At 41.3% G+C, this 25,888-nt stretch overlaps 2 protein-coding genes across 7 annotated transcripts; one reads left to right on the top strand and one right to left on the bottom strand.

Moving 5' to 3' along the window:
• Positions 1-3,510: 3,510 nt before the first annotated feature.
• On the top strand, positions 3,511-5,070 carry LOC133712344 (CASP-like protein 1E1). Its single transcript, XM_062138453.1, has 2 exons — positions 3,511-3,948; positions 4,488-5,070. Exons 1-2 carry the CDS (start codon positions 3,689-3,691, stop codon positions 4,831-4,833), a joined length of 606 nt encoding a protein of 201 aa, XP_061994437.1. The 5' UTR covers positions 3,511-3,688; the 3' UTR covers positions 4,834-5,070.
• Positions 5,071-7,639: 2,569 nt separating this feature from the next.
• Positions 7,640-14,325, bottom strand: LOC133712342 (pentatricopeptide repeat-containing protein At3g18110, chloroplastic). 6 transcript variants are annotated; one of them, XM_062138447.1, is made up of 8 exons: positions 10,581-14,325; positions 10,290-10,490; positions 10,071-10,161; positions 9,087-9,925; positions 8,723-8,831; positions 7,978-8,097; positions 7,805-7,886; positions 7,640-7,671 (listed from the first exon to the last, which is right to left on the bottom strand). In XM_062138447.1, the coding sequence occupies exons 1-4, from the start codon at positions 14,213-14,215 to the stop codon at positions 9,356-9,358; spliced, it is 4,497 nt and encodes a 1,498-aa protein (XP_061994431.1). In that variant the 5' UTR covers positions 14,216-14,325; the 3' UTR covers positions 7,640-7,671; positions 7,805-7,886; positions 7,978-8,097; positions 8,723-8,831; positions 9,087-9,355. The 6 variants fall into 6 exon arrangements, with proteins under 6 accessions (XP_061994431.1, XP_061994430.1, XP_061994434.1 ...); XM_062138446.1 differs by having other exon boundaries at positions 7,640-7,886; XM_062138450.1 differs by lacking the exon at positions 7,978-8,097.
• Between the last annotated feature and the right edge of the window lie 11,563 nt (positions 14,326-25,888).

Raw genomic sequence — 25,888 nt, 5'->3', positions numbered from 1 at the left:
CCAACTTTGTTTGTACTTTATCCTTTCAAAAGTACGTTATTGAGTGGTAAAAGCAAGTTCACCCGTAGTCAAGAAAAGGCAAAGTCGAGAAGTCAAGAATTCGACCAGTCAAGATACTGTTCACTGCCACTGGACATGGGTTTACACCCGTTGTTTTTCTTGACCGGTCAAGACTGTTCATCTTTCACTGTTCATCAATTTTAACTATTCACACTGTTCATTTAGTGTTTTAACTGCTCATTTTTATTGTTCATTAATTTTTTTTTTGGATGATGAGAGCTATATGAAGAGGAGGAATGTGTAACTATGAACTCTAATTTTTTGGTTGTGAGATGTAAAGAAAATGCTAGGTATTTATAGAGAAATTTTTTACAATTTTTTTTCTTACCGTTTCTTAACGTTACAACCCTATACATAGCTATTAATTCCATTACCGTCGGATCCACCCATTTAATTGAAAACAACGGCCCAGATCAAAGGACCGTTGCTTTCAAATTTGCTATTAATTCCATTACCTTCGGATCCACCCATTTAATTGAAAACAACAGCCCAGATCAAAGGACCGTTGCTTTCAAATTTGGTGATATCCAACGGCAACAATCCATGCGTCAACTGCCTGCGTCCCACTTGTTGTCGCTAGGCGACAAAACTGCTCTGCCTCCACGCTGTCAGCTGCTGATTCGTGTGTGCCCACCACTCTAGCTCTCCTCCGCGTCTCTCTCTGCGTCTCTGACGCTGACGTCCACAATAAATGCTTCTCCACCGAGCTGGCAGCTGGGCAAGAAGGGTCAAACGAAATGTCATGGGCTTGCCTTTTATTTTGACTAGGGTCATCAAAAGCCAAAACATGGTTAGACAAATCTAGGCCGGTGGAGTTGCAAAAACTGTCTTGCCCGGTCACCACATCAACATTCCATCCTTTTGCCCGGTCAAACACATACCGGTGGACTTGCTCTAACAATGGATGAATCTCAATACTGGTATTGGAGGCCAATTAATGCCAAGACAAGGGTCAAAATCTGCCAAAATACAGAGAAATGAAAATTTTCATAACACAAAAAAAAAAAAAAAAAAAAAAAAAAAAATTGTAGATAGTGACATAGTGTAAAAGCCAATCTTGCATTCCTTGACTACCAAAAAAGGACTCGGAAACATGCATGGTGGGTGTGTATGTGTATGAATTCGATGTCCAACACGCACAACCTTGAGCGGATAATATTGCAGATTCCTCGATCAGCTGATTGATCGACTCTGTCTGCAAATTGCAATGGGCAGCTGGATCTCGATCTAGTGTATCACTAATTGTCTAATTGTCACTATCAATGACCTAGCTAGCAAATTAGCAATCAATGGAGGAACTACCCAAGTGACCAAGCGACACTATCAATGACCTGGCAATAGTGAATTTGATGAACCATATTGAAAATGAAATACTCTGCAGATCGATCTGATTATTTTGAGAAATGTATTTGGAAATGAGCGTTGATTCCTCATTAAACTACTTCTAACACAACTCATAAATCATAGTAATCGAGTATCTATACTCTTGACTACAAACCTCTTTCGACTTTTGACTCCTTAAAATTCTCTAAAATTTCTTGTATTTGACAAGTGGTTGCCTAATAGCATGTTATTATTGTTATATCATTTTCGCCAAAGATATAGAGTTTAGCTTTTAGGTTTTGAATGTTGCATTCAAAATGGAAGGAATACCAAATTCAAAATTTAAATATATATCTCAATGTTCTAAAACTCGGCCGCCTAGGCGGTGTCTCTCCACCTTGACTAATGAAGAATCGGTGACTCTGGGCGACTAGATTTTAGGTGGGCGCCTAGGCGGGCTCCCAGGCAACCTAGGCGGATTAGGCGAGTGCCCAGGCGGATTAGGTGGCTAAGCGCTAGGCTCTAGGCGGGCTCCCATGCAACCTAGGCAGATTAGGCAGGTGCCCAGGCGGCCTAGGCGGATTAGGCGGCTAGGCGCTAGGCGGACTCCCAGGCAACCTAGGCAGATTAGGCGGGCTCCCAGGCAACCTAGGCTGATTAGGCGGGTGCCCAAGCGGCCTAGGCGGTAGGGGCTGCGCTTGGGCTTTTTTTATTATTTGTTTTTTTAAAAAAAAAATTATGAGATTTGTATAATTCTATATTTTAATACATGAGGGTATGAAAGGAATCTTAATATGATTTAATTTACTTTCCTTGCACAAATCAAACACTAAAATGGAAACACACATACATATTTTTTTTGTACTCCATTCTCTCCTCTTCCTCGAGAAACCCTAACACCCAAGACCGGTTCCTTTCCGATTGATAACTCGAGCTCGTCCGGCGGCGACCCGACCAGTGTGGGCCTCCGGCCTCGCCGGTGTTGGGATCTGCTGCCGGACGGGTCTTCGACCCGATTTGTTTCATGAGGGCTCCATGGGTGGTTGAGCTCGAGGTAGGTCCAGGCGGCTTGCGGCTTGTGCTTTGTGACCGGCGGCGTGACTGTGCTAATCAAAACCGGTGTCTGGTTCTGAATCGGTGGTGGTGCAGACAGGGGGATGCTAGACCGACGCGATTCGGAGTTGGGCCTTCACGACGGCGTGCGCTGGGATGGCGTGGTGCGCAGCAGTTCGGGTCACAACGGCGGATGGTCGCGGTGGAAGGTCGTGGCGGGTGGTCGTGGTGGCCTAAATCGAGGCGGCAAGGGCCATGGCAGTGCAGGTCGGGTGGAGTCGCCGGGCGGGTGACGTACGACATGTCGTCCGGGATGATGGGCTGGGGCCAAGGCTGCTTAATGGGCTCTGGAGTTGGATTACCATTTTGGATGCTCTTGGGCCTACAAATTAGGGCTGGGGTGTTTTCCCTAGGCCCATCTATATGTTTGTAGTTTATCTATTTACAATAATTCCTTGTATTAGGAAACTAGGCATTTTTATGCTCTATGTCTCTCTAGCGTCTCTGGAGTAGTACTGAAGGAGGTTATTCGCTATTTCTACGTCTTAGAATGTATAATGAGTAGGACTATATGTATGTACCACCTGTGGGTACTACCACTAGCTTCTTGTCTGTCTATCAGCAGAAGGGTATGTAACGGTCTATTCTGACTTGTGAGGAATATAAATGTTGAATTTCATTCAAAAAAAAAAAAAACATTTCCAAACAGCGGAAAGGAAAACAAATTTCTCACTAATTTTCATTTTCATTTTCCATGGAAAATACAAAGGAATTGATTTAATTTTCGTGAACCAAACGAGACATTAAGAGAAGAAGATAATGATAATCGCCCCGCATTAGATTTTTGTAATTAAGTGAATATGTGATGGTCTTCTATCTCTCTTCTAGAGAAGATAATTCTGTAGTTATATATGGACATATTCAAAAGAAATGTGTCACGTATATATATAGAGATATCGCCATCAGTAGCATGGCCGTAGACGTGTACCTTTCACCCACTCGCCACATTCCCCTCTTGGTTTCCTACACTTACCCATTGTCCGAGTTCCCCTACTATTGTAACCTATTCCCACCTCTCCTACAACTCCCAACAATGTCAAAAATTCCAAGCCTCTCTTTCCCACAAACGTTCAAGGTACTTCACCCTCCTATTTAAAGCTTCACACTACACTATACTCTCAGCTCTCTCTCTCTCTCTCTCTCTCTCTCTCTCTCTCTCTCTCTCTCTCTCTCTAATAGTATACTAGCTAAGATGGAGAGCCAGTACATAGGAGGCAGAAGCAATACCGATGGCGGTGGGATGCCGGAGAAGGAAGTGAGGGTAGCAAACCGGAGAAGAGTTGGGAGTTGTGAGTCACTTGTGAGGGTTTTGGCCGTATTACTAACTCTGGCCGCTGCTATAGTTCAAGGGTTGAATAAGCAGACCAAAGTTGCTCCAATTAAGGTGGTTCCAACCTTGCCAGCCATTTATATTCCACTCACAGCCAAATGGCAAGACTTATCTGCTTTTGCGTAAGCTCTCTCTCTCTCTCTCTATAACCCAAATCACAAATATATATGGCTTCAACGCCATAATTAATTGCATCATGAATTTGCTTGAAGTTTTGCATAACAATATTATGCTAGCTAAGTGATGAACTTGCACTAGGTCAGATTCTTGCTAACACTTTCCGTCCAAATTGCTTTTACCTATCAAATACATGATAGAGAGACTTGATACTAGTGTGTGTTCTACTTGAAGTGATGAAACATCCATCACGAAATCTACCCAGTATGAGAAGAGAGAAGTTGTCAAGTAGTGTAATTTGGATGGAAAACATTAGAATTATTGATTTTGACAAAAAAAAAATGTTAGAATTATTTGACATGCTGAAATTGACATGTATGTTAAGTAAGAAACTGGTTCAAATTGGCTATTTAGCCAAGTCAGGGTGCAGATTGACATTCTCATAGGCAAAGTGGCAATTTAACCAAATATTAGATCCTATATGATCCTTAGCACACTGCAATTTCTAGTGACTAATTTACAAACACTGCTGACTGTGTGCTAGGTACTTGCTGGTTGCAAATGTCATAGCAAGTGTATACGCAGCATTTTCCCTAGTCCTTTCCTTTGCAAACCGGGGCACAAAGAAGAGCTCACTAGGGCTCTTCATCATTGTCCTAGATATATTGATCGTGGGGGTGCTTTTCTCAGCCATCGGAGCCGCCGTGGCTATCGGTCTGATCGGGTACCATGGGAATTCACATGTGCAGTGGAACAAGGTCTGCAATGTGTTTGACAGATTTTGTCACCAGGTGATCGCATCAGTGGTCCTGACTCAGTTTGCAGCTCTTGCATTTATCTTCCTAGTTGTGCTTGCTATCTTACGCCTTAACAGAGGTCCACTTAAGTAGGCAAACCTAGCTACAATGGACTATATATATCGTTTGTGAACCATAGTAGAGATTAAATATAGTAGAGGTAGTAGAGGTAGAGGTACCCTTCTCCTCAAAATGTCGAAGACTGTACCTTCTACCTGGTATGTGCGTATTAAGAAATTTGATTCCTTCAGTACACCAATTAATATTGTTCTTGATGTACTAGCATTATAGTTTGATGTCAATTGAGTTGAACAATATTTTCAATTTCAAGCATTGTCTTGAAGGAGTTCCGATCCTCAATAATGGCATCCGTTGATTTGCTCAAGTCTTTACTTAAGCCTTTGTATTACTTGATAACAAATGCAATCGACTTTAATCTCGAAGTCAAAGTGAGGGTACAATCATCTTAAAATACTTTCAATCTCATCAACACGGAGATCATTGTTGAAATAAAATAAAGCAACGGAAAACATTTCTCAAAACTGTATAGAATCACTAAGATGATGTATTGTTAGCTAAATGTTAGCAAAAAGAAGCATGATAAAATTTCAAAAGCCATTGCAGACAAGCAAGCAGATAAACAGAAGCTAAATGAACCAAAAAATGCACACCAATTTACTATCACAAGGCAATTGGCAGAGCCATAACAAAGGGAAAGCCTGGGGTTTAAAGGACCAAAATGTGAATGAAAACCGGTTTTGCACATATGCAAAGGGTGTAAAAGGAAAACTTCTTTTGTGTGTTTTGGTCTATATATCTACATCTGTTACCCTCCTCCTTCATATTTACTCTTTCCTGCCTACCAATATGTTGCAAAAGCATTTGGAACTGAAACCGATCAATTGGCGTTGCTGAAAATCATAGAATCCGTAACCACTGAAATGACTCCTTAATTCACCTCTGCAACTCATATGGGATTATATCACCTTACATTTGTTCCCTCTATTTTTCAAGGCTCATCAACCTTCAAAATATATAGCGCTTCTCTGGCAATGTTCCATGCAAGTGATCATTTGTTCCAATTCAGAATCTTAATCTAAGTTGCTACATGTTGGAGAGGAAACTTCTGGTGAATCTCACCTTCTGCTATGAACTTAGCATCATAAGGAGGCATATTGATTAAGCTTTTGCAACTTAATAACGAGAAAAACAATCTGACAGGATGTGCCACCAAGATGATCTATTGTTATATAAATGTCAGCAAAAAGAAGCATGAAAATACTTCAAAAATGTTTTTGCGCGCAGTTTGCACACAGGCAAGTGAATAGACAGAAGGAAAATAAGGAATTAAAGGTAAACTCACTGGAAAACAGTTGAAGGAGAATGTCTTGACTCTTCTGGTTGCAACTCATTACCATATCTGCTGCTCTCAGAAGGCTTATCAAAGTCCTTGGCGAAAATCCGGCAGCTTGTGAAACAGCAAAGAGCAATGTACCTTAGCATCATGGAATATGGTTATAACTAAACTGATATTGTAAGCTAAAACGTGTGGACTTGCTGAATGAGCAAGCTAGAAACATTCAAGGAAAATTGGAGAAAATAAGGTAAGCAGCAATGGATTATAAACATTTAAAAGCTCGAGTAATATGATTTGACAAGTTAACCTATCTACATCACGGAAGGTCTAGTTATCAATGAAACTCTTCGTAGACCCACTATTTTGCCTTGGTTTGCAAGACAAGGGTGCCCAGAATTTTGAGTTTTATGGGTACAGCACCTTCTCCAAAAGAAGAAATGATTAATTGTAATTCTCTTCAACGAGCTCTTCAAATTACATGCATGTGAGAGTATGCTTTATACTGATGACAATACTTTCAATCCCGTCAATATGCAGATGATTATTCAATAAAATAAAGCAAGAACAGAACACTTTAGCAGAGAGAAGCATGAAAAGAAATAAACTTCCAAAATGCTTTTGCACAAAAGCAAGCAAACAAGCAGAAGGGAAATAAACTAAAATTCATACCAACTATCAGAAGCAAATGGCAGAGCGAAAACAATTAGGTATGACTGAAGTTTAAAAGAGTTCGTTTTGCACAGATGCAAGGTTGTACAAGAGAATTGCTTCTGTGCGTTTTGGTCTATATACCTTCATGTGCTTAACTGATCGATTACCCTTTTCCTGCTTTATATGAAGGTACCTCTTAGCTACCAATGTTGCAAATGCATTTGAAAACGAAACCAATTTGCATTGATCAAAATCACAGAAATCATATCCACTGATCCACATGGGTTCTCAAACTCAAGAAATGACTCCTTAGTTCACTTGGATAACTAGTATGGGGATTATATCACCTTACATTCGCGTCCTCTCTTTTCTAAGGTTCATCAATCTTCAACATAACATCTTTCTCAGGCAATTCTCCACACAAGTTGATCATTTGTTCCAATAATTCAGAATCTTAATCCAAGTTACAAGAAGTTGGAGGGGAAAATTTTAGTGAGCCTCACCTCTCTGAGAACTTAGCATCATACGGAGGCATATTGATCAATCTTCTGCAACTTGATAACGAGAAAAACAATCTGACAGGAGCATTCCACCTTCCTTGCAAAATTAATTAAACCACAGCCTTTCTTAGCTGGTGGCGAGGCTCGAAACGCTTATCCTTTTTTGTTTTCTTTTTTCACTTGGACCATGCTAATCATATATCTGGTATGATCCTACCACATCCAATTTAACATATTATCTACAAACAGCTTCATACTCTTAACTACATGCCTAAGCTTTTTGTCCTAAGCTGGCATAGATGCATGTGTATCGGAATCATCAGTTTTAGGAATACACATGTGGCATATATCTATATAGCTTTATCTTATTACTCCGAAGTCCACACCCAAAAAGTAGCAGAAAATCGCAGGTATATGGCAACCCTGCAAGAATTTGGTCAATTTACCATATGGAAAATTACTTCAAGTATACATTTAGATCTATATCAGTTATATTACAAAGTAAAAGGATATCAAAACAATAAGAGAACAACTTTGTTATCAAAGGAAACCCCACTCTGATTGTCATGTTCCAATCGAGCACCTCTTCTTCTAAAAGACGTTTAACAGAGCTTCCGGGCACCATCCACCGTAACCTCCTGGAACAGTATCGAAGTCAGTCACCCAACTCACCCACAATGAATAATGAACAGAGCATCTAATAGTCGACATAGTAGAATTGACACGCACCAGAAAATAAGGTAATCAAGTTATGATGTTTCTTAGGTATCACAATATTTTTGCATGAGCAACCGGGTTATTCAAGGAAACTCTGGTTGGATTTCTCACATCTAATTTCTCCAACCCACCCTGCATACCAACGACATGTATGAGGACGTATAAAACACCAGGGTGTGAATAAATCAACCACTATTATGGAAAGTAATTGCAAGGGAAGTAAGCAAACAGCAAGGATGATTCATTGAATTTATGCATATAGCTAGATAGAACCTTTAAGCTTCTGAATAAACTTTTTGAATTTAAATGATGTTGAAACACTGATATGACACCGAAGCGTGTCCAAGCTCCTGGTCATGGCTTTGTAACTGATATCATATGGAAGTACTCAGACATCAGGCATGTATAACACATATTCACCAATAAGGAGATCCACTAGCAAAATACCCCCATCCAAACGTGCAGTTTACAGACACTAGAAGTGATCTTATTCGCCAGTTATTCACCTATTACCAATTAGATTTAGGCACAACAAAGTACAAACACAATGGTTTTAAGCAGAGACAAGAAGACAATCACTTTGGAAAAGGATATGACTTTTTCTAAAAAGATTCACATAAACTTACAATTATTGTAGGTATTCAACAAGATAGGCTTAAACTTTCAAAACGAACATTGTACAAGCATAGAGATTAAATTCCAGACAAAAAAAAAAAAAAAAAAAAAAAAAGCTGCACTTGAAAATAAAATGGAATACCTTCTTCACTTTTCTCTTCATTTTGGCGCTTGATACTCTTAAGGGCAACTCACCTCACCAACTTTTGAACTTCAACCACGATGTTGGACTTCTCTGCATCAGGTAAATTCTGGAATACATAAACCATAAACCTCAATGCACATGTAAAATGAGACCATAATATGGAAAGAACTAGCTAGTTGACCATAGTTATATTACACAAGGAAATTATGAAAAGAAACTCATTCAGATGCAACTTGAAATGCTTTGAACAATAGATCGGACACCATCATAAGGAATATTAACTGCTGTGGGTTGTCTATATATAAAAAGAACATATCAAGTGTACATAATACAAGAGAACTAAGAATATGTAGAGACATACTTTAGCAGAAGAATGCCAGATCAGTGATAAAATGCAGTTTGCCGTAGCTTTACTCAACTCCAGACTCGACAAACCTCTGAGTACTTAAATATCAACTGCCAATTACCAATACTATAACAAGTTTCTACATGTATTTTATGGCCAAGTTTGGGGGAATCTTTCTTTCAGGTACCCTTTTTTTCCTGATTCATGGTACTAAGAGTATTATTTTTGGAATAAACCCCAAAAATAAAAGCAGCCTTTCCATATATTCATCTGCTACTTTCCTTCTAATCCAAAGCTCTTCTTTTTGATGCAATTTGTTTGGTGTTTGATAACATGGACGGTCTTATATATGTCCTCTTTCTAAGCTTCCTAATCCTGCTCACCCTACTCGGGTCAACAATTCCCCTCTTTCTCATTTTTTCTAACTTCTCTTTCCTCCCCTCAATATCAGCTTGAATAACCCTTTCTCTTTTTTCATCAGATAGCAAAGCCAGTCTTGCAAATTTCTTGGGCCTCACTAATCCAAGCTTCTCATTTATTTCTTTAAATGCAGGAACAAGACCACGTCTTAAGAAGCATCCATCAATGAGCTGCATTGAGTTTGATTCAGGGAGTGCTGGGGCATCTTTCAACTCAAGGTCCAAACAAAACGGGGAGTCCTTTAACCACATTCTGAGGGAGTGTGCTTTTGCTACAAGTAGACCACTTCGTGTTTTACACGGCAGAAAAGGTGAACCAATTTCCCAAAGGCATGCCTTTAATGTACTATTAAGTGAAACCATGTTGTACTCAGATGTCCCTGTTATCAGAACGACTGACTTGGGAGACTCTGGATAACCCTCCAAGGATGCATCCTGCCACAGAACAAGAACCTCTATGTCAGACTCACAAATTAACGACGTTGAACTTTGTATTATGCTTTTTGTTTAGTCAACAAAAAGCTATTTCTTTTCAAATAGAAAAAACTGAAACGAAACTACGGAGGAGAAAGAGAGTTGCCTGCATCTGATCAAGCCATAAAGTAAGACCAACAAGAGCAGAACCAGCTGACAACTTCCTAAAATCAGCACCCCAGTCCTTGTCAGCGACTCTGCATTTACAAGATTCTGAGGTATAAGCAAAAACGATAGGGGGGGGGGGGGGGGGGGTAATCCTTAATAAGGAAAACAACAATTTCTTTTGGCTACCACCAGATGGTTAATAATTACCAACCCATACCTGAACACATCATGGTTATAGATGCCTCTCTTTACTGCCAGTTGGAAAACCCATGAAGCAGTAGCCCGGAGTTCATATGCCCACAAGAGGTCCTCCAGAGCATTGACAAAATTGAAGGCTGCATTGTCTTCTAAGGGTTCTAGGTTCTCTAGACAGTGGTCTACATCTGGAATGAGTGACTCAGATTTTTCCTTCAAAAGCCTACAAGAAGAGATATGATTATAAATGGATTACCCAAAAGAAAACATGGTGTTTGTGATGCCTCTCTAACTTGAGAAACTAGTAGAATACCTAATTGGGAGATCAAATCCAGCATCACGTAGTGCATTTAGAAGAACAAAGGCTTCACTTGTCTGCTGGGACAAACTTGCAGCCCTTATGAAGCATGTCCATATTCTATGATCTGGCTCCAGACCACCTTTCTTCATCTCATTGAGCTTTTGAATTCCAGTGTTATAATCTCCATTCCTTAGATAAGCATCAATAACTGAACTATAGGGTAATGTATCCAGATCTAAACCAGTTACTTTCAAATTGTCGAGCACTTTTTCTGCTTCCTGAGGCTGTCCAGAGCTGCCATAAGAAACCATAAGCAAGTGCATTGTGGCAAAGTTGGGTTCTATTCCAGCCTCCTTCATCACAGACAGCAGCATTTCAGCTTTGGCATGGTTTCCAGAATTTCTATATAGTTTCATCATCGTATGATAAAATGACCGATCCAATTTACATCCATTAGACCTTAACTCTTCAAAAAGTTCCTCAGCTTGATCCAACAACTTCTGCTTACCAAATGCTGAAATTAAGCTTTTGTAAGTGTTCAGCTTCGGTTCCAGGCCCTGCCTTCTCATTTCATGCATCAGAGTCAAACCTTCTTCTGGTCTACGATCTCTGCAGTACAATATAATTAATGTATTGTAAGTATCTTCATCTGGTTGAAGTTCAGCTTCTTTAATCCGCTGGTATACATTAACTGTCTTTTTGAAATCCTCAATTCCTGCATATAATTTAAGCAAGGAATTCCATATTGAAAGATCAGGCTTGAAACCCGCCTCTTCCATCTCAGAAACCATTGCTTCAACATCCCTTACTCGTTTCCCCCTGCACAATAACTTGATCATAATTCTGAAACTATCCATTTTAGGAAAATAACCGGCAGCCTTCATTCCATGATATATTTTCTTCACCTCAAATATGTTACCAGCTCGAGCATATGCTTCAAGCATCAACAGAATTGAACTCTTGCTTATTTTAAAACCCATATCTTGCAACTCCTGGATAAGAACATAAAGTTCGTCCAACCTCCCATCAACAATTAAAGCCTGCAAAAGACCATTAACAGACTCTACCGTTGGGGAAGGACCATCTCTTGTCATTGTGTTAAAGATCACTCTAGCCCGCTCATAGCAACCACTTGCAGCATAAGCTTGTATCAAGGCATTCCAGACCTTCCTATCCACCGTTTTACATCTTTGTTTAAGACTTCCCACCAAACTTTCAGCTTTCTGCCATAGCTTCAATTTCCCATATACTTCAATAACATCAACATATATGGAGATACTGTCAAAAAGAATGCCTTTCATGTCTGCCTGCTCAATCAAATGGTGAGCTGTCTCGGGGAAACCCATTTTACAATATATCAGCACCATAATTTGGTAAAGATGCTCTGATGGTTCAATACCGTAGAATCTCATGTCAGAATAAACCTGTGAAGCTTCACCAAAGAGTTCATTCTTCTCACAGCCTTGAATCAAGATTTCATACATAGTACAACTTCTGCTAAAAGAATGGAAACCCTTGGAATTACTATATTCTGCCAAGGCAGCATTAAATTCACCAGCCTTGCATTGTATGACAACCATTGCCTCAGTTATCAGTTGGTTGGAACCGGGAGCATGTTCTTTCAAAAATGCAAGCAACTCACATGCCTCTGAGTGTCTACCACAAGAACTATATGAACTGAGAATAGAAAAAAGACTTTCCCGGTCCAGTTCATAACCACTGGTGATGGCTAATCTTAACATTTTAGCAGCATGATCATAGCATTCTCCCTTAACAAGAATTGAAGAGATGACCTGTGCATTCATACCACCGACCTTTTCCATGTCTCTAATCACTTTTTCAATAGTTTCCAATTTGTTTTCAGTTCCAAGCACCCGCAACATTACCTCGTAAAGGGCATTATCTGGCATGAAACCATCATGCAGCATTTCCTGGTACAATGTCATTGCCTTCTTTGTCTCGTTGGACCTGAGAAAGATATCAAGCATAACTGAGTATGCTAGATGATCTGGTCTAATCCCAGACTTAATCATGCAATCAAATGTTTCTTGAGCCTCCACCTGTTTGCCAGCCTTCGCATATCCACACATTAAAGCACTATAAGTCCGAAGAGTGGGTTTTACTCCACTGTCCAACATTTCTGACATCACATTTGCGGCCTCTGTAATCTTATTTTCTTTCCCAAGGGAATCTATCAAAACAGTGTACGTAACAGCATCAGGAATTCGACCCAACATTTTCATGTCCCGGTAAATCTGCTGTGCTTGATCATGCTTGCCCTGCTTGCCATACATGTGGATAATAGTATTGTATGTCATCTCATCTTTAGCAAACCCCATTTTCACCATCTCTTCACCAATATCCCTGACTTTTTCTATATTAAGTTCTCTTGCAAAAGCATACAACAAAGAATTATATGTCACTGCATCTGGGAAAAACCCTTTTGACTCCAATTCCTTAAAGAGCTGCTCAGCTTTGCTCGACTGCCCACATCTGCCATATACCGAAATCATGGCATTATAAGTCCAAAGATCAGGTTGACAGTTATGTGCTTCCATGTCAGCATATACCTTCACCGCCTCCTCCAAATTGGATTCACGAGCACAGCCGCTTATAAGAGTATTGTAAGTGATTATATCTGGCCTAAGACCCGACCTCCTCACCTCATTCAAAAGTTCAATAGCCAAATTTGGTACCATGGCACCTGACCTAAGACGAGCATTAATCAAAGTGTTGAGACTCACAAGGTCTGGCTCACACCCCCGCTCACGCATTAAGTTGAGCAGTTCTTGCACCCTCTTAAACCGACCACTTCGTGCATACACACCCATCATTGCATTGTACACTTGGACTGTATTACCAATTTCAGGCTCAGCCCTGGTGTATATCTCCACAGCCAAAGCTTCCTGATTAGCCTTTCCAAGAACAGCCAAGATAGTTGCAAGCATTCGTGCATTCGGGGCATACCAGTGGCGCAAATTCAGCCACTCGTACACCTCCAACGCCCGCTGCCAGCTCTTCTGCCCCACCCATTTCACCACAAAGCAAAAATCAGTGGGGGTCATCTGTACTTTCCTATCATCCAGCACATCAGCAACAAACTCATCAGATTTCAACCCCAAAATCCTATCAGTAAAGAACTTGACTCTCTCCCTCCAATCCTTGGCTCTCTTAAGAGCCAATTTGGTCATTTTCTTTGCCTTGGTCTTGCTGGGCCTCCCCAACACTAACTGGGTTTCATCATTCTTATCCAAAGATGATGCTGCTGCAAAACCCACATCCCCATTATCTTCCTCTTTGCCCTCAGACTCAGACTCAGAATCAGAGAGCTGGGTCGAAAACCCGGCATCCTCCACAAGAGGGGTGAATTGGGTCTGAGGAGGTGAAGGGTAAGTTTCTGAGAGCTTCAAATGAGGCCATCTGACTGAGGGTGAAGCTCTGCTATAGCTAAATTTCTTGTTGTTGTTAATTTGACTAGTATTACTATCATTAGGCTGCTCAGAACTAGAAGTACTAGAAGGTAGTTGAGTTAGAGAGCAAGAAAGACAAGTGCTTTTGCATACCTTATTTGAAGAAGAAGATGAGAGTGGGGACTCTGAATGGAATAAGGGTGAGGTGGCCAGGGACAGCACTCCTGTAAATGTCATGGTTTAGATTGTCTTCGTGAAATATGAGAGATGTTTGAGAAAGACAAAGTCTTTGTATCAAACACACACAGGGGTTGAGGTTTTGGGAAGATACATGAGATTATATTTTTGTTTGGAACCCAGTTCGTGTTTTATGCCACTAGTGGGGAAAATCTCAATTTCCTCTGTTTTTTTTTTTTTTTTTTGACAAGGAATAACAATATTTGTTAATCATAGAGATATTTGCGTCTTAAATCAATAGACGTCTATTGCCCCCCAATAGACGACTATCAGCCATGTATTGCCCCCCAATAGACGTCTATTGCCCTCCAATAGGACTTTCAATCGCCAGAATGAGAATTAATCTCCCTAAATTTAGACAAATAAAACTTTGATTATAGAAAAAAAAAAAAAATTACATCAATTCAAAACGTCTATTGCCCTCCAATAGATGTCTATTGGGGGGCAATAGATGTCTATTGCCCCCCAATAGACATTCAAAACTTTTTTTTTCGTTCACTGTCCCGTTACTTAAAAAAAAAAAAAAAAAAAAAATGGTTGGGCACCCATAAATGATCTGGGCACCCATGTCATCTTCTCCCATCTTTTCGACTGCAGACCCGGGATCGGAAGTAGTGTTCCGGCGACGCAAAGATCGTGGATGATGTCGCTGACGTCCTCAGTGGATGATGGCCGTCTGCTTCACCGTGACGGGATCGGCCTGGTCCAAATCAGTTCTCTCTTCGTTCTCTGTGACCTAAATTTCAATGCTGAGAGGTCAATTTCGAACAACAGTGAGTAATTGATTAACAGAGCTTGGATTACTTCACTTACTTTGAATTGAGCTTGCTTCATGTCTCTGGAGAGATCGACGATTTTTTTGTGGAGATCGGGGAGGTCCTCGAGGAGGGCGAGCCAGCCGGAGACGGTGACTGTGTTTTCGTTGAGGGATTTGCAGAGGGAGAGACAGTGGATGAGGACGAAGATTTTGCCTTTGGAGTAAGACGACATAGGGCGGCGATGCCCCTGAGGGCGGTGAGGACGGAAGGCGACACCACATGAAACCGGAAACGAAGCCGGTATATTCCTCCGGCGACGACGCAGCTGGAGGAGAGAGGGAGATGGCATGGGTCGAACGTTGGAGCTGGAGGGGAGAGAGAGAGAGGGTCGAGTCGAGGCCGGAGCCGGAGGAGAGAGAGGGCTGGGTCGATCGCCGGAGCTAGAGGAGAGAAAGTCGGAGGTCAGTTGGGAGAGATGGGGGAGAGAGGAGAGAGAGAGAGAGAGAGAGTCAGAGAGATTGATATTGAGTGGTGAAGCTGTAATTTGTTAATTGTGCTTAGGGCAAAATAGTCATTTATTGTTAAATTGTGTTGGTGGGAAGAAAAAACTGTTGCCGAGGTAAGTGAGATAATTTTTTGTTATTTTGGTGCTTTTGGTCAAGGACCCTTTTTTTTTTTGACAAGGAATAACAAATATCATTAATCATAGAGATATTTGCGTCTTAAATCAATAGTCAAGTGATTAAGAAAAAATTAGTCAGATCTAGTGGTACAGTAAAGCCCACTTATTCAATAAGCCGTCAACACTAATGCTCTTAACAGCTGACCATCTCTTTATTACATTTGGAAAGTCTCTTTAACTTTATGTAAATAGAACAACATAAAATGTAAACGAGAAATTTTAAATACACATCTCTAATTACTTAATACATTAATACACCACCAATTTAATTTCTCATTCTAATAATTTACTAAATACACAACCCATCCAAGCCCAGATCTCGGGGAGTCTGACGAAGGAGGTGGACGTGGGACTACCTTCGCATTGGTCGGCATGGATGCTTGGCCGGCCGGTGCCAATATTGTTGTCGGAGGCAGGAACAACTTGGGAACAGCTAGGTTTTGTCCTTGATGGGCTTTGCTGGTTGATGATTGGGCCTAGGGCTCTAAAATGGATGTTGGGCCTGCTCTCTCTTGGGTCCACAATAACAAATGGGTTTCTATACCCATTTTTTACTTAGTATTTTTTCAAATTTACTTGCCTATTACTATGCATTACTGTCCATAGTTAAATAGGCTTTCTTGAATAAGTGAGCATGGGTACCGTCAAATGATCGGACCTAATCTATGTATCGCTGTGGTTTCACCACAAACTCTTTATCTGCCCAAAGTCGGTAGAGGGAGGATATGTAATGGTCCTTTCTGGCCTGAGAATTATTAATATATCGACATGATATTCTTCAAAAAAAATACACAACCCAAAGTACTTAAAATATCCTTAATGTTAGAGAGATTTGTGTAACTGAAGATCTGTGCAATCAAAACTGATCATCAGTTTTGACTCTTTGTATTTATATCATTGAATAGTGTTTATAGCTGATTGTAACAGTAGTGTAACAGTCAATTAGCTTAGCTATATAATTGTACATTGTAATCAGATTGATTCAATACAGAAAACACATTTTCTACATGGTATCATAGTTTAGGTTGCTTACCTCTTTCGATCCGATTCCTCTTCCTTCAGTCCTTCTTCCTAATCAGCGCCTCCCCTCCCTCATGGCCACCACTGCTTCTTCCTCCTCTCCCAACACTTCCAGCTTTATCAAACTCACTGAAACCAACTATCTAGTTTGGCTTCGGCAAATCAAACCTTACCTCAATGGCAATGATCTCTGGTGCTATGTTGACGGTTCCAAACCTGCTCCCCCATCTACAATCATGTCCACCCCCTCTGATGGCCAACCTGCTGTCTCTATCCCCAACCCAGCCTACACCAAATGGTTCAAAGAAGACCAAATCATCGTCAGCACCCTCACCACCACTCTCACTGAAAATATTGCTCAGCTGACCATTGGTTTCGAAACATCCAAGGACATCTGGGATTGTCTTCAGCGCCATTTTTCCCAAAAATCTGTTGCCAGTGCCTCTACCCTCAAAATGCAGCTTCTGGATCTCCAGAAAGGCAACCAATCCGTTGATGCATATCTCCGTCAAGCCAAGACCATTGCTGATTCTTTAATCTCCATCAACAAGCCTGTCTCTGATGAGGACTTGGTTATTGCTACTCTCCACGGCCTTGGACCTGATTATGGCATGCTCCGCACTGCACTCACCCAAATCTCAAAAATCATGAAATATCCTACTTTTTTACTATATTAAGGTTACTATTTAATATGATTAGTATATTCTAGACAGTATATTGGCATTTTGTAAATGACCATATTGATTATTTGTGTTAGTTATTGTTGAGATATGCCAGCACTAGGTTCCCTTCTTTGACCCAAACTATGAGTGTTAAATGTAACAGGCATGGGCAATAATCCAAGCAAGCAATACAATTTGGGAAGCAAGTTAACCTTCCCAATATGATTGCAAGCTGGACTACAAGAATGACAGATTGTAACATATAACCTTAAAGTATGATTTACATGAAAATACATCAGAAAAGTCCACTTTCCACCACCTAGAATCTTGTCTTGAGGCAAAAGTTGGATCTCTTCTGACACTGGTAACCATGATTCTGTATCAAACTAACCACTGCAAGTGGCCTAGTGGTTCTTGCCTAGTTGGGTGTGCTCCCCAACCTAGGTTCGAACCCCAAAGCTGTCAAAGTGGCCAGGCACTGTGCTGCAATGCACAGTTGGAGCATTTTACATGCGCCGAAGGGGTTTATCTTGGGCCTAGGAAACCTTTGGGCTCCCCTTGACAAAGTCAAAAAAAAGTCAAAAAAAAAATGATTCTGTATCAAACTTGTGTGTGAACTAATATGCACACACCTAAATGCGCATTCGCAATAGCTTGCACCTATCTAACGGAGAAAATTTTGGATGCATGAAAGTTTCAAGTGTTGTTCAAAAGCAATCCCTGTTCTTCTCAACGCCACTAATTATCTAAAAAATATAGCTGTTAAATCTTGCAAAATCCTATAATATTTGCTAAATTCAATGATCCAAGGTCACAAATCATTGGCAACACCCACATTGTGTTACTTACACCACTGAACTTTTTGAAATGGTAATGAATATGTCCGTAAATTATCAAGCTCTTAACAGTGATTCAATGCACACACTTTATATAACATCACCTTCTGACCTTATGTAGAATGCACACATGATACAATATGAAATCAAAAGTTGTGTAACCAAATTCGCTAAATGCATGTGATTGTATGATTGATTCCTGATTAGGCCTTTTTCATGAAGTCAATAATGAAGTCTTACACTCAAGTGTTAAGGAAACATAGGAACTAACCAAAAGCAAATGAAACACCCCCAGAGTGTTTGTCCCAGAAGCCTCAACATGTTGCACACCTCCAATAAGTGTCAAAGCAACTAATTTGAACTAAGAAAATGTGAATGTATGTCACTTCTGAAAAAGAAAAAAACATTATAAGTTACTCACTCACCTATGTCCCTTACTGTAGCTCACCTAATTGGTGATCTGAGCTAGACTCGACATAACGAAAAACTGAACCAGTCTTGCAAATTTCCATTATGCATTCTTTAGATACAGAGCCCACCTCTGTAATTCTGCAGCCCGGATAGCATTCATAGCATGAGTTAACAAGACGATCTTGATAAATATAGATCTCAGAATAGAAGTACACTCTAATTCATTCAGAAGACTTGCTAGCTAAACTGATAATTTTAAGGATTATGAACAAAGCTGGCTTCATTGCACAAATGTACTTGGAAAATGGAACTTATCCAAAAATCATAAAAGGGCATACACAAAGCCTGATTGATAGAAATGAAAATTCCATAGTATTGCAAGACCATATATACATGGAGAAGTGACAAGCCACAGGACTAACAAAAGAGAGGTTGCAAATGTAAGGTGATATAATCCCATACGAGTTTCAGAAGTGAATTAAAGAGTACTCATTTCATGAGTTCAGGAAGCCATGGATCAGTGGTTATATATTCTATGATTTTCAGCAATGCCAACCAATCAGTTTCAGTTCCAAATGCATTAATTTACAATATTTGGAGGAGGGAAAAAGTTCATATAAAGTAGAAGGGTATCAGATGAAGATATATAAACCAAATCACAAAGAAGCAGCTCTCTTTTTATACCCTACATCCGTGCAAAACCAGTCCTCGTTTTACACTTTGGTCATTTAAAATTTTAAACTCTAGGCTTTCCCTTTGTTATGGCCCTTCCAATTGCCTTGTGATGGTATGAATTTTGGTTTATTTAGCTTCTGTTTATCTGCTTGCTTGTCTGCAAAGCCTTTTGGAATTTTATCATGCATGCTTCTTTTGGCTAGCATTAAGATAACAATAAATCATCTTGATGATTCTATTCACTTATTCAGCTTCAGTAAATGTTTACCGTTGCTCTATTTTATTTCTGTTGAAGGATATTGACACTTAGTGTGCCTAGTCAAACTAGGACAAGTTCTATAGTTGTAATAGGAGAGGTTTCCTACTCCAAGTTAGATAAGGAATCCTTGTATTCTTAGATTATGCACTTTGTAATCCCTATATATAGGGCTCCTATTCTCTATAATGATACACACTTCTCTCTACAATTCTCTCTCAATACCAATATACTTAAACACGTTATCAGCACGACTCTAGCCACAAAGCAAAAACCAAAAACAAAAACCCAATCAATCCTCTTCACCAAAATATGTCGAAGCCACCTAGCCCGAGCTAGCCCTACCACATCGCAGCAGCCCCTGCTGCCCTGCGCGCTGCACCTGCAGCCACACGCCCCTGCGTCGCTGCCCTGCAGCCTCGCGCCCGTGCGTCCACCCCACGCTGCTCCTGCAGCGTCCCTGCAACTCTGCTGCTCATCTGCGCGCCCGTGCGCCCACTGCTGCCCCGCGCACACCTGCGCACCCTGCTTCCCCGCGCACACCTGCGCACGCTGCTGCCCCTGCAGTTTGCCTCCGCTGCTTCTGCACCACTACTACCACCGCAGCCCCTGTTGCCCCGCATTCGCTGCACGCCTCTACTCAGATTGCTTCGCTCCATCACGCCTGCATCGACACGCGCGTGATCCAAAACCAACAAGTAAGTATCCAAAAGAGTAAGTTTTGAAGTTCCTAAAATTTGAAATTTAAATATTTCTTCTTTTTCTCGGGGACTTGAAAACCTCCCTTCTTCTACATCCCACCTTTCTTCTACATCCCACGGATGTTGAGAACCATCTCACTTCAAAAGGGATCCTACCCGTAATTCAAGCACCAAATCCCGACCTCATATTTGAGCGTACGGCTACAAATAATGCCACCGCTCTCATCTTGATGAGACGCCACATGGATAAATCACTCCGATTGGAGTACATGGCAATCAAGGATGCTAGAGAATTATGGGTTGCGCTAGAAGAGCGGTTTGGTAATGTAAAGGATACCCTCCTCCCTGACTTGAAAGTTCAATGGAACAATCTACGATTTGCTGACTTCAAGTCTGTAGCTGAATATAATTCAGAAGTTCTTCGCCTCAAGACCATGTTGGGGTTCTGTGGACAACCTGTCACAGAGCAAGAACTAATTGAGAAAACTCTCTCCACCTTCCCCGTCGCAGCTATTTTGCTATCAAAGCAATACCGAACTGAATTCAATACTGGACGGCTCACGAGGTTTCATCAGCTAATTAATATTATGTCTGTAGCTGAAAAACATGATAATATCCTCGTGAAAAATTATAATTCAAGGCCCATCGGAACTAAGAGCGTTCATGAGGCAAATTATAATAATGCACCCAAAGGAGGGCGCAAGGAGCGGAACCCTAAAAATCAGGGACACAACGGACGTTCTGGTCCATATAACCGCCCTACAAAGGAAGGTATTCGTCAGAATGAAGGACGATCACGTGGCAATATATGGCAACGTGGGAGAGGAGGCCGTGGGGCTCCAGGACGTGGAGGAGCCACCCAAGGCCGTGGGAATGGCGCCAACTCCTATAAGGGACGCCACCCAAGTGCAAACAATGCACCTCAATTAAAGGGAGGAAATCACAATGACATGTGTCATCGATGTGGATCTAGTGAGCATTGGTTCAAACAATGCAAAGCAAGCAAACAATTAGCTGCGCATTACAAGGCATTTAGAGACTTCAGAGAGCTTGAAGCAAATCTTGCCGAAAATATACAAGAAGAAGATGGTGATGATGCCAACGTCAATCTCACCATAGCGGACTTCAAATCTGACAAGGAATTGCACAAGGATGCTGCAGATTTTGATTAGTATAGTCCCTTATTTTTCCAAGAATTATGTAATGGCTATTATGCCTTAAATCAATAAAATGACTTATTGTATTAACTTTTTCCCTCTAGGCGTACTCAAGAGTACTTGTGATGTCTAGGCAAGGTTTGATCTGAGAGAACGGTTTTAAAAGTGAGCAACGCTCCACCAAAATCTCGCCTTACCTTACCTGGTCACAACTAAATTGAAATTACCGAACGAATTGAGTGACTACGATTTGTCTACGGTTTGATTTTTATGTTGGATTAGATTTTGGTCAAGAAACTTTGATGTAATCATTGGCTATTATTAATAAAGTATCGATTTATTTTTCATGTCATGGACATATTTTTCGAACTTTATTACTTAAAAGATATAAGAGCCAATGGTTTTCATGTGGAAACACATTGTGAGAATGGACAAGAGTTCCTTTGCATCACCTCTAATGACTACGGACATAAACGAGTCTTAGAGAAACTTATGTGTCGCTCTAGTGGGTTGTATGCAACCACTATTCGAGTCATTGAATCCAACCATGTCATGAGAGATGATTTATGGGATTCCGACACATATAGGCTTTGGCACGACCGTTTGGGACACCCAGGTCGTGACATGATGATCCGTATATTAAAGACTTCACACGGACATCCCTTTTTCAGAACGAAAAGAAGTAAAACTCGGTTTTTGGACACCGAAGGAGCCCATGCGCCTCACGGCGCCGTTCACCCCCAAATCCAGCCATCCTTGGCCGGCGCCGCCTTCCCCCTGCGGCCTCAGGGTGGCATTGACGCCACCAGGGCTCCTTTGTCTCCAACTTTTACTTCTAAAGTCACTTGTGATTTTGTGGCTCAACCAAAATCCTCATTGGTTGTTTCTAAAGCCCATCATTCGTTCTGCAAAGCCTGCTCTTTAGCAAAGTTAGGATCGAGACCATCCTATGCAAAGGACACCAAAGAAAATATACAATTCTTGCAAAGAATCCAAGGTGATATTTGTGGACCTATTCAACCATCATGCGGACCATTTCGATATTTTATGGTATTGGTTGATGCATCGACACGCTGGTCACATGTCATACTATTGTCCACAAGGAACGCTGCATTTGCTAAACTCCTAGCACAAATAATTAAGTTAAGGGCTCACCACCCTGATCATCCTATTAAGTCTATAAGATTAGACAATGCTGGACAGTTTACATCAAAGACTTTTGATGATTATTGCATGTCCATTGGGATTGATGTTGAACATCCTAATCCTCATGTTCACACCCAAAATGGTCTCGCAGAAGCCGCCATTAAACGACTACAAATGGTCGCTAGGGCATTGGTAATGCGCACCAATCTCCCTATTTCTGCTTGGGGCTATGCAATATTGCATGCAGCTGTGCTTATTCGTCTGAGGCCCACTGCCACTCAACCCTTTTCTGCATCCCAGATGGTGACTAGGTATGAGCCTAATGTCTCACACTTACGCATATTTGGGTGTGCAGTTTATGTGTCAATTGCGCCACCACAGCGCACCAAAATGGGTCCTCAAAGACGATTAGGTATTTATGTTGGATATGATTCTCCAACGATTATCCACTACATAGAACCCTTGACAGGCGATCTCTTTACCGCTAGATTTGCGGATTGTCACTTCGATGAGACAGTCTTCCCGTCGTTAGGGGGAGATAAGAACATCAATGTTCAACAGGAACGACAGGAATTGTCGTGGTCTGTCCCCACTCTGTCTCATCTTGATCCCCGAACCGCACAGTCCGAAATTGAAGTGCGGAGAATTCTCGATCTTCAGAACGTAGCAGAATCGATGCCTGATGCGTTTTCTGATATCGCTAAAGTGACGAGATCACACATACCTGCTGCAAACGTGCCTGCAAGGATTGATGTCCCTAAAAGTAGAGGACATGACGCCAACTCAAGAATGCATGAGCATGGCGCCAACGTCCCATCTCTCAATGATGGTGACGTTATGGCTAGGCCCACGGCTCCTGCCAGGAAGCGCGGGAGGCCCATAGGTTCGATGGATTCTCGCCCAAGAAAGAAAGCGAGTTTGGCACAAAATAATCCATTAATCATCGATGTGAATAATCCATCTCATGAGAATATTCCGGATTATGGTTATGTCCAAGAGACATCATTGGGGGACGCTCCAATGTCAGAACCAACTCCAGAGAATAGAGAGATCTCCATAAATTACACTAGTGTACATGAGATGATGGATAGAAATTCTATGGCGATTGATGATGCATTTGCATATCATATTGCGAAAGGGATTATAGAATATGATGATATCGAACCTCGCTCTGTTGAAGAATGTCAACGAAGAGCAAATTGGCCTAAATGGAAAGATGCGATCCAGGTTGAATTGGATTCACTAACAAAGAGACAGGTATTTGGGCCTGTAACGCAGACACCCCCAAGTGTAAAGCCTGTTGGCCATAAATGGGTCTTTGTTAGAAAGCGTAATGAGAAAAATGAGGTGGTAAGATATAAAGCCCGCCTTGTGGCGCAAGGTTTCTCACAACGCCCTGGAATCGACTACGAGGAGACATATTCTCCCGTAATGGACGTTATAACGTTCCGCTACCTTGTCAGTTTGGTAGTTTCCGAAAAACTTGACATGCAGCTTATGGATGTGGTTACAGCATATCTCTATGGGGATCTAGATTCAGAGATATATATGAAGGTTCCAGATGGACTTCAATTACCCAAATCAAGTGGCTCTAAACCACGGAGCGCGTTTTCAATAAGGTTAAAACGCTCACTATATGGATTAAAACAATCCGGACGGATGTGGTATAACCGTCTAAGTGACTACTTGATTGGGAAGGGATATATTAACAATGAAATATGCACATGCGTGTTCATTAAAAGAACAAGTTCCGGATTTGCAATCGTAGCAGTTTATGTCGATGACATGAACCTAATTGGAACTCTAGATGAGTTGAAGGAAACTGCTAAATACTTGAAATCCGAATTTGAGATGAAAGATCTTGGGAAAACACGGTTTTGTCTCGGTTTAGAACTCGAGCACCGTAGTGATGGGATTTTGATCCATCAGTCTGCATATACTCAGAAGGTCCTAAGGCGCTTTAATGAAGATAAAGCAAAGCCTGCGAGTACTCCCATGATCGGCCGTAGTCTTGAGCCCGGAAAAGATCCGTTTCGTCCAAGGGATGAGGACGAAGAACCATTAGAGGCCGAAGTGCCCTATTTGAGTGCAATAGGCGCATTATTGTACTTAGCTCAATGCACAAGACCGAACATCTCATTCGCAGTGAACTTGTTAGCTCGACATAGCTCTGCGCCAACACGCCGCCATTGGATTGGTGTAAAGACCATCTTTCGATACCTAAGAGGTACGATTGATATGGGCCTATTCTATCCCTACAGAGAGAAAAGGAATGACGGAAAGTTGGGATCGGACCCCAAAAGGCAAAACGCCCCCGTCCATGGAATGGCCGCCGGCCATGTTGCCGCCGCCGCCGCCGCCGCCGCTCATGGTGGCCGGCGTCCTCCTATCTCCCTCCATCAAAACGACAATGATGTCTTGATGGGTTTTGCTGATGCAGGGTACCTCTCTGACCCTCACAAAGGTCGCTCCCAAACAGGTTATGTCTTTACCATGGGAAGCACTGCGATATCTTGGAGGTCTACGACACAGACCCTTGTTGCTACTTCCTCAAAATCATGCAGAGATTATTGCTCTACATGAAGCTGTACGTGAATGTGTATGGCTAAGGTCTGTAATTCGACACATTCAAGGAAGTTGTGGTTTGAAGTCTACCACAGATGAACCTACATGCATTTATGAGGATAATGCAGCTTGTATTGAACAAATGAAGTTAGGTTTCATCAAGGGTGACAACACCAAGCATATATCGCCTAAGTTCTTTTATAATCAGCAACAACAATCACTTCTAAAGATTGAAGTGAATCAAATCCGATCAGAGGATAATGTAGCGGACTTATTCACTAAGTCGTTACCTAAATCCACCTTCGAGAAACATGTGAAGAGTATCGGATTAAGAAGGTTATCCGAACTCCCATGATTGTAGCAATCAGGGGGAGATTTCGACATCAGGGGGAGTTACTCAGTCTCGAAGGATCAAGGACGTGTTGCACTCCTTTCTCCTCCTCGAGTTCATTTTTATCCCACAGGGTTTTTCACTTGAGCAAGGTTTTTAACGAGGCAACGGATGAAGCGTCACCACCAAGTTTGAGCGGCACAAGGGGGAGTGTTGAAGGATATTGACACTTAGTGTGCCTAGTCAAACTAGGACAAGTTCTATAGTTGTAATAGGAGAGGTTTCCTACTCCAAGTTAGATAAGGAATCCTTGTATTCTTAGATTATGCACTTTGTAATCCCTATATATAGGGCTCCTATTCTCTATAATGATACACACTTCTCTCTACAATTCTCTCTCAATACCAATATACTTAAACAATTTCAACAATGATCTATTTGTAGACGAAAATGAAAGCATTGAATGCATTTTG

Source organism: Rosa rugosa, chromosome 5 (assembly GCF_958449725.1).
Source record: "Rosa rugosa chromosome 5, drRosRugo1.1, whole genome shotgun sequence".
Classification (NCBI taxonomy): domain Eukaryota; kingdom Viridiplantae; phylum Streptophyta; class Magnoliopsida; order Rosales; family Rosaceae; genus Rosa; species Rosa rugosa.
This window is presented reverse-complemented; position numbering and strand designations above follow the sequence as displayed.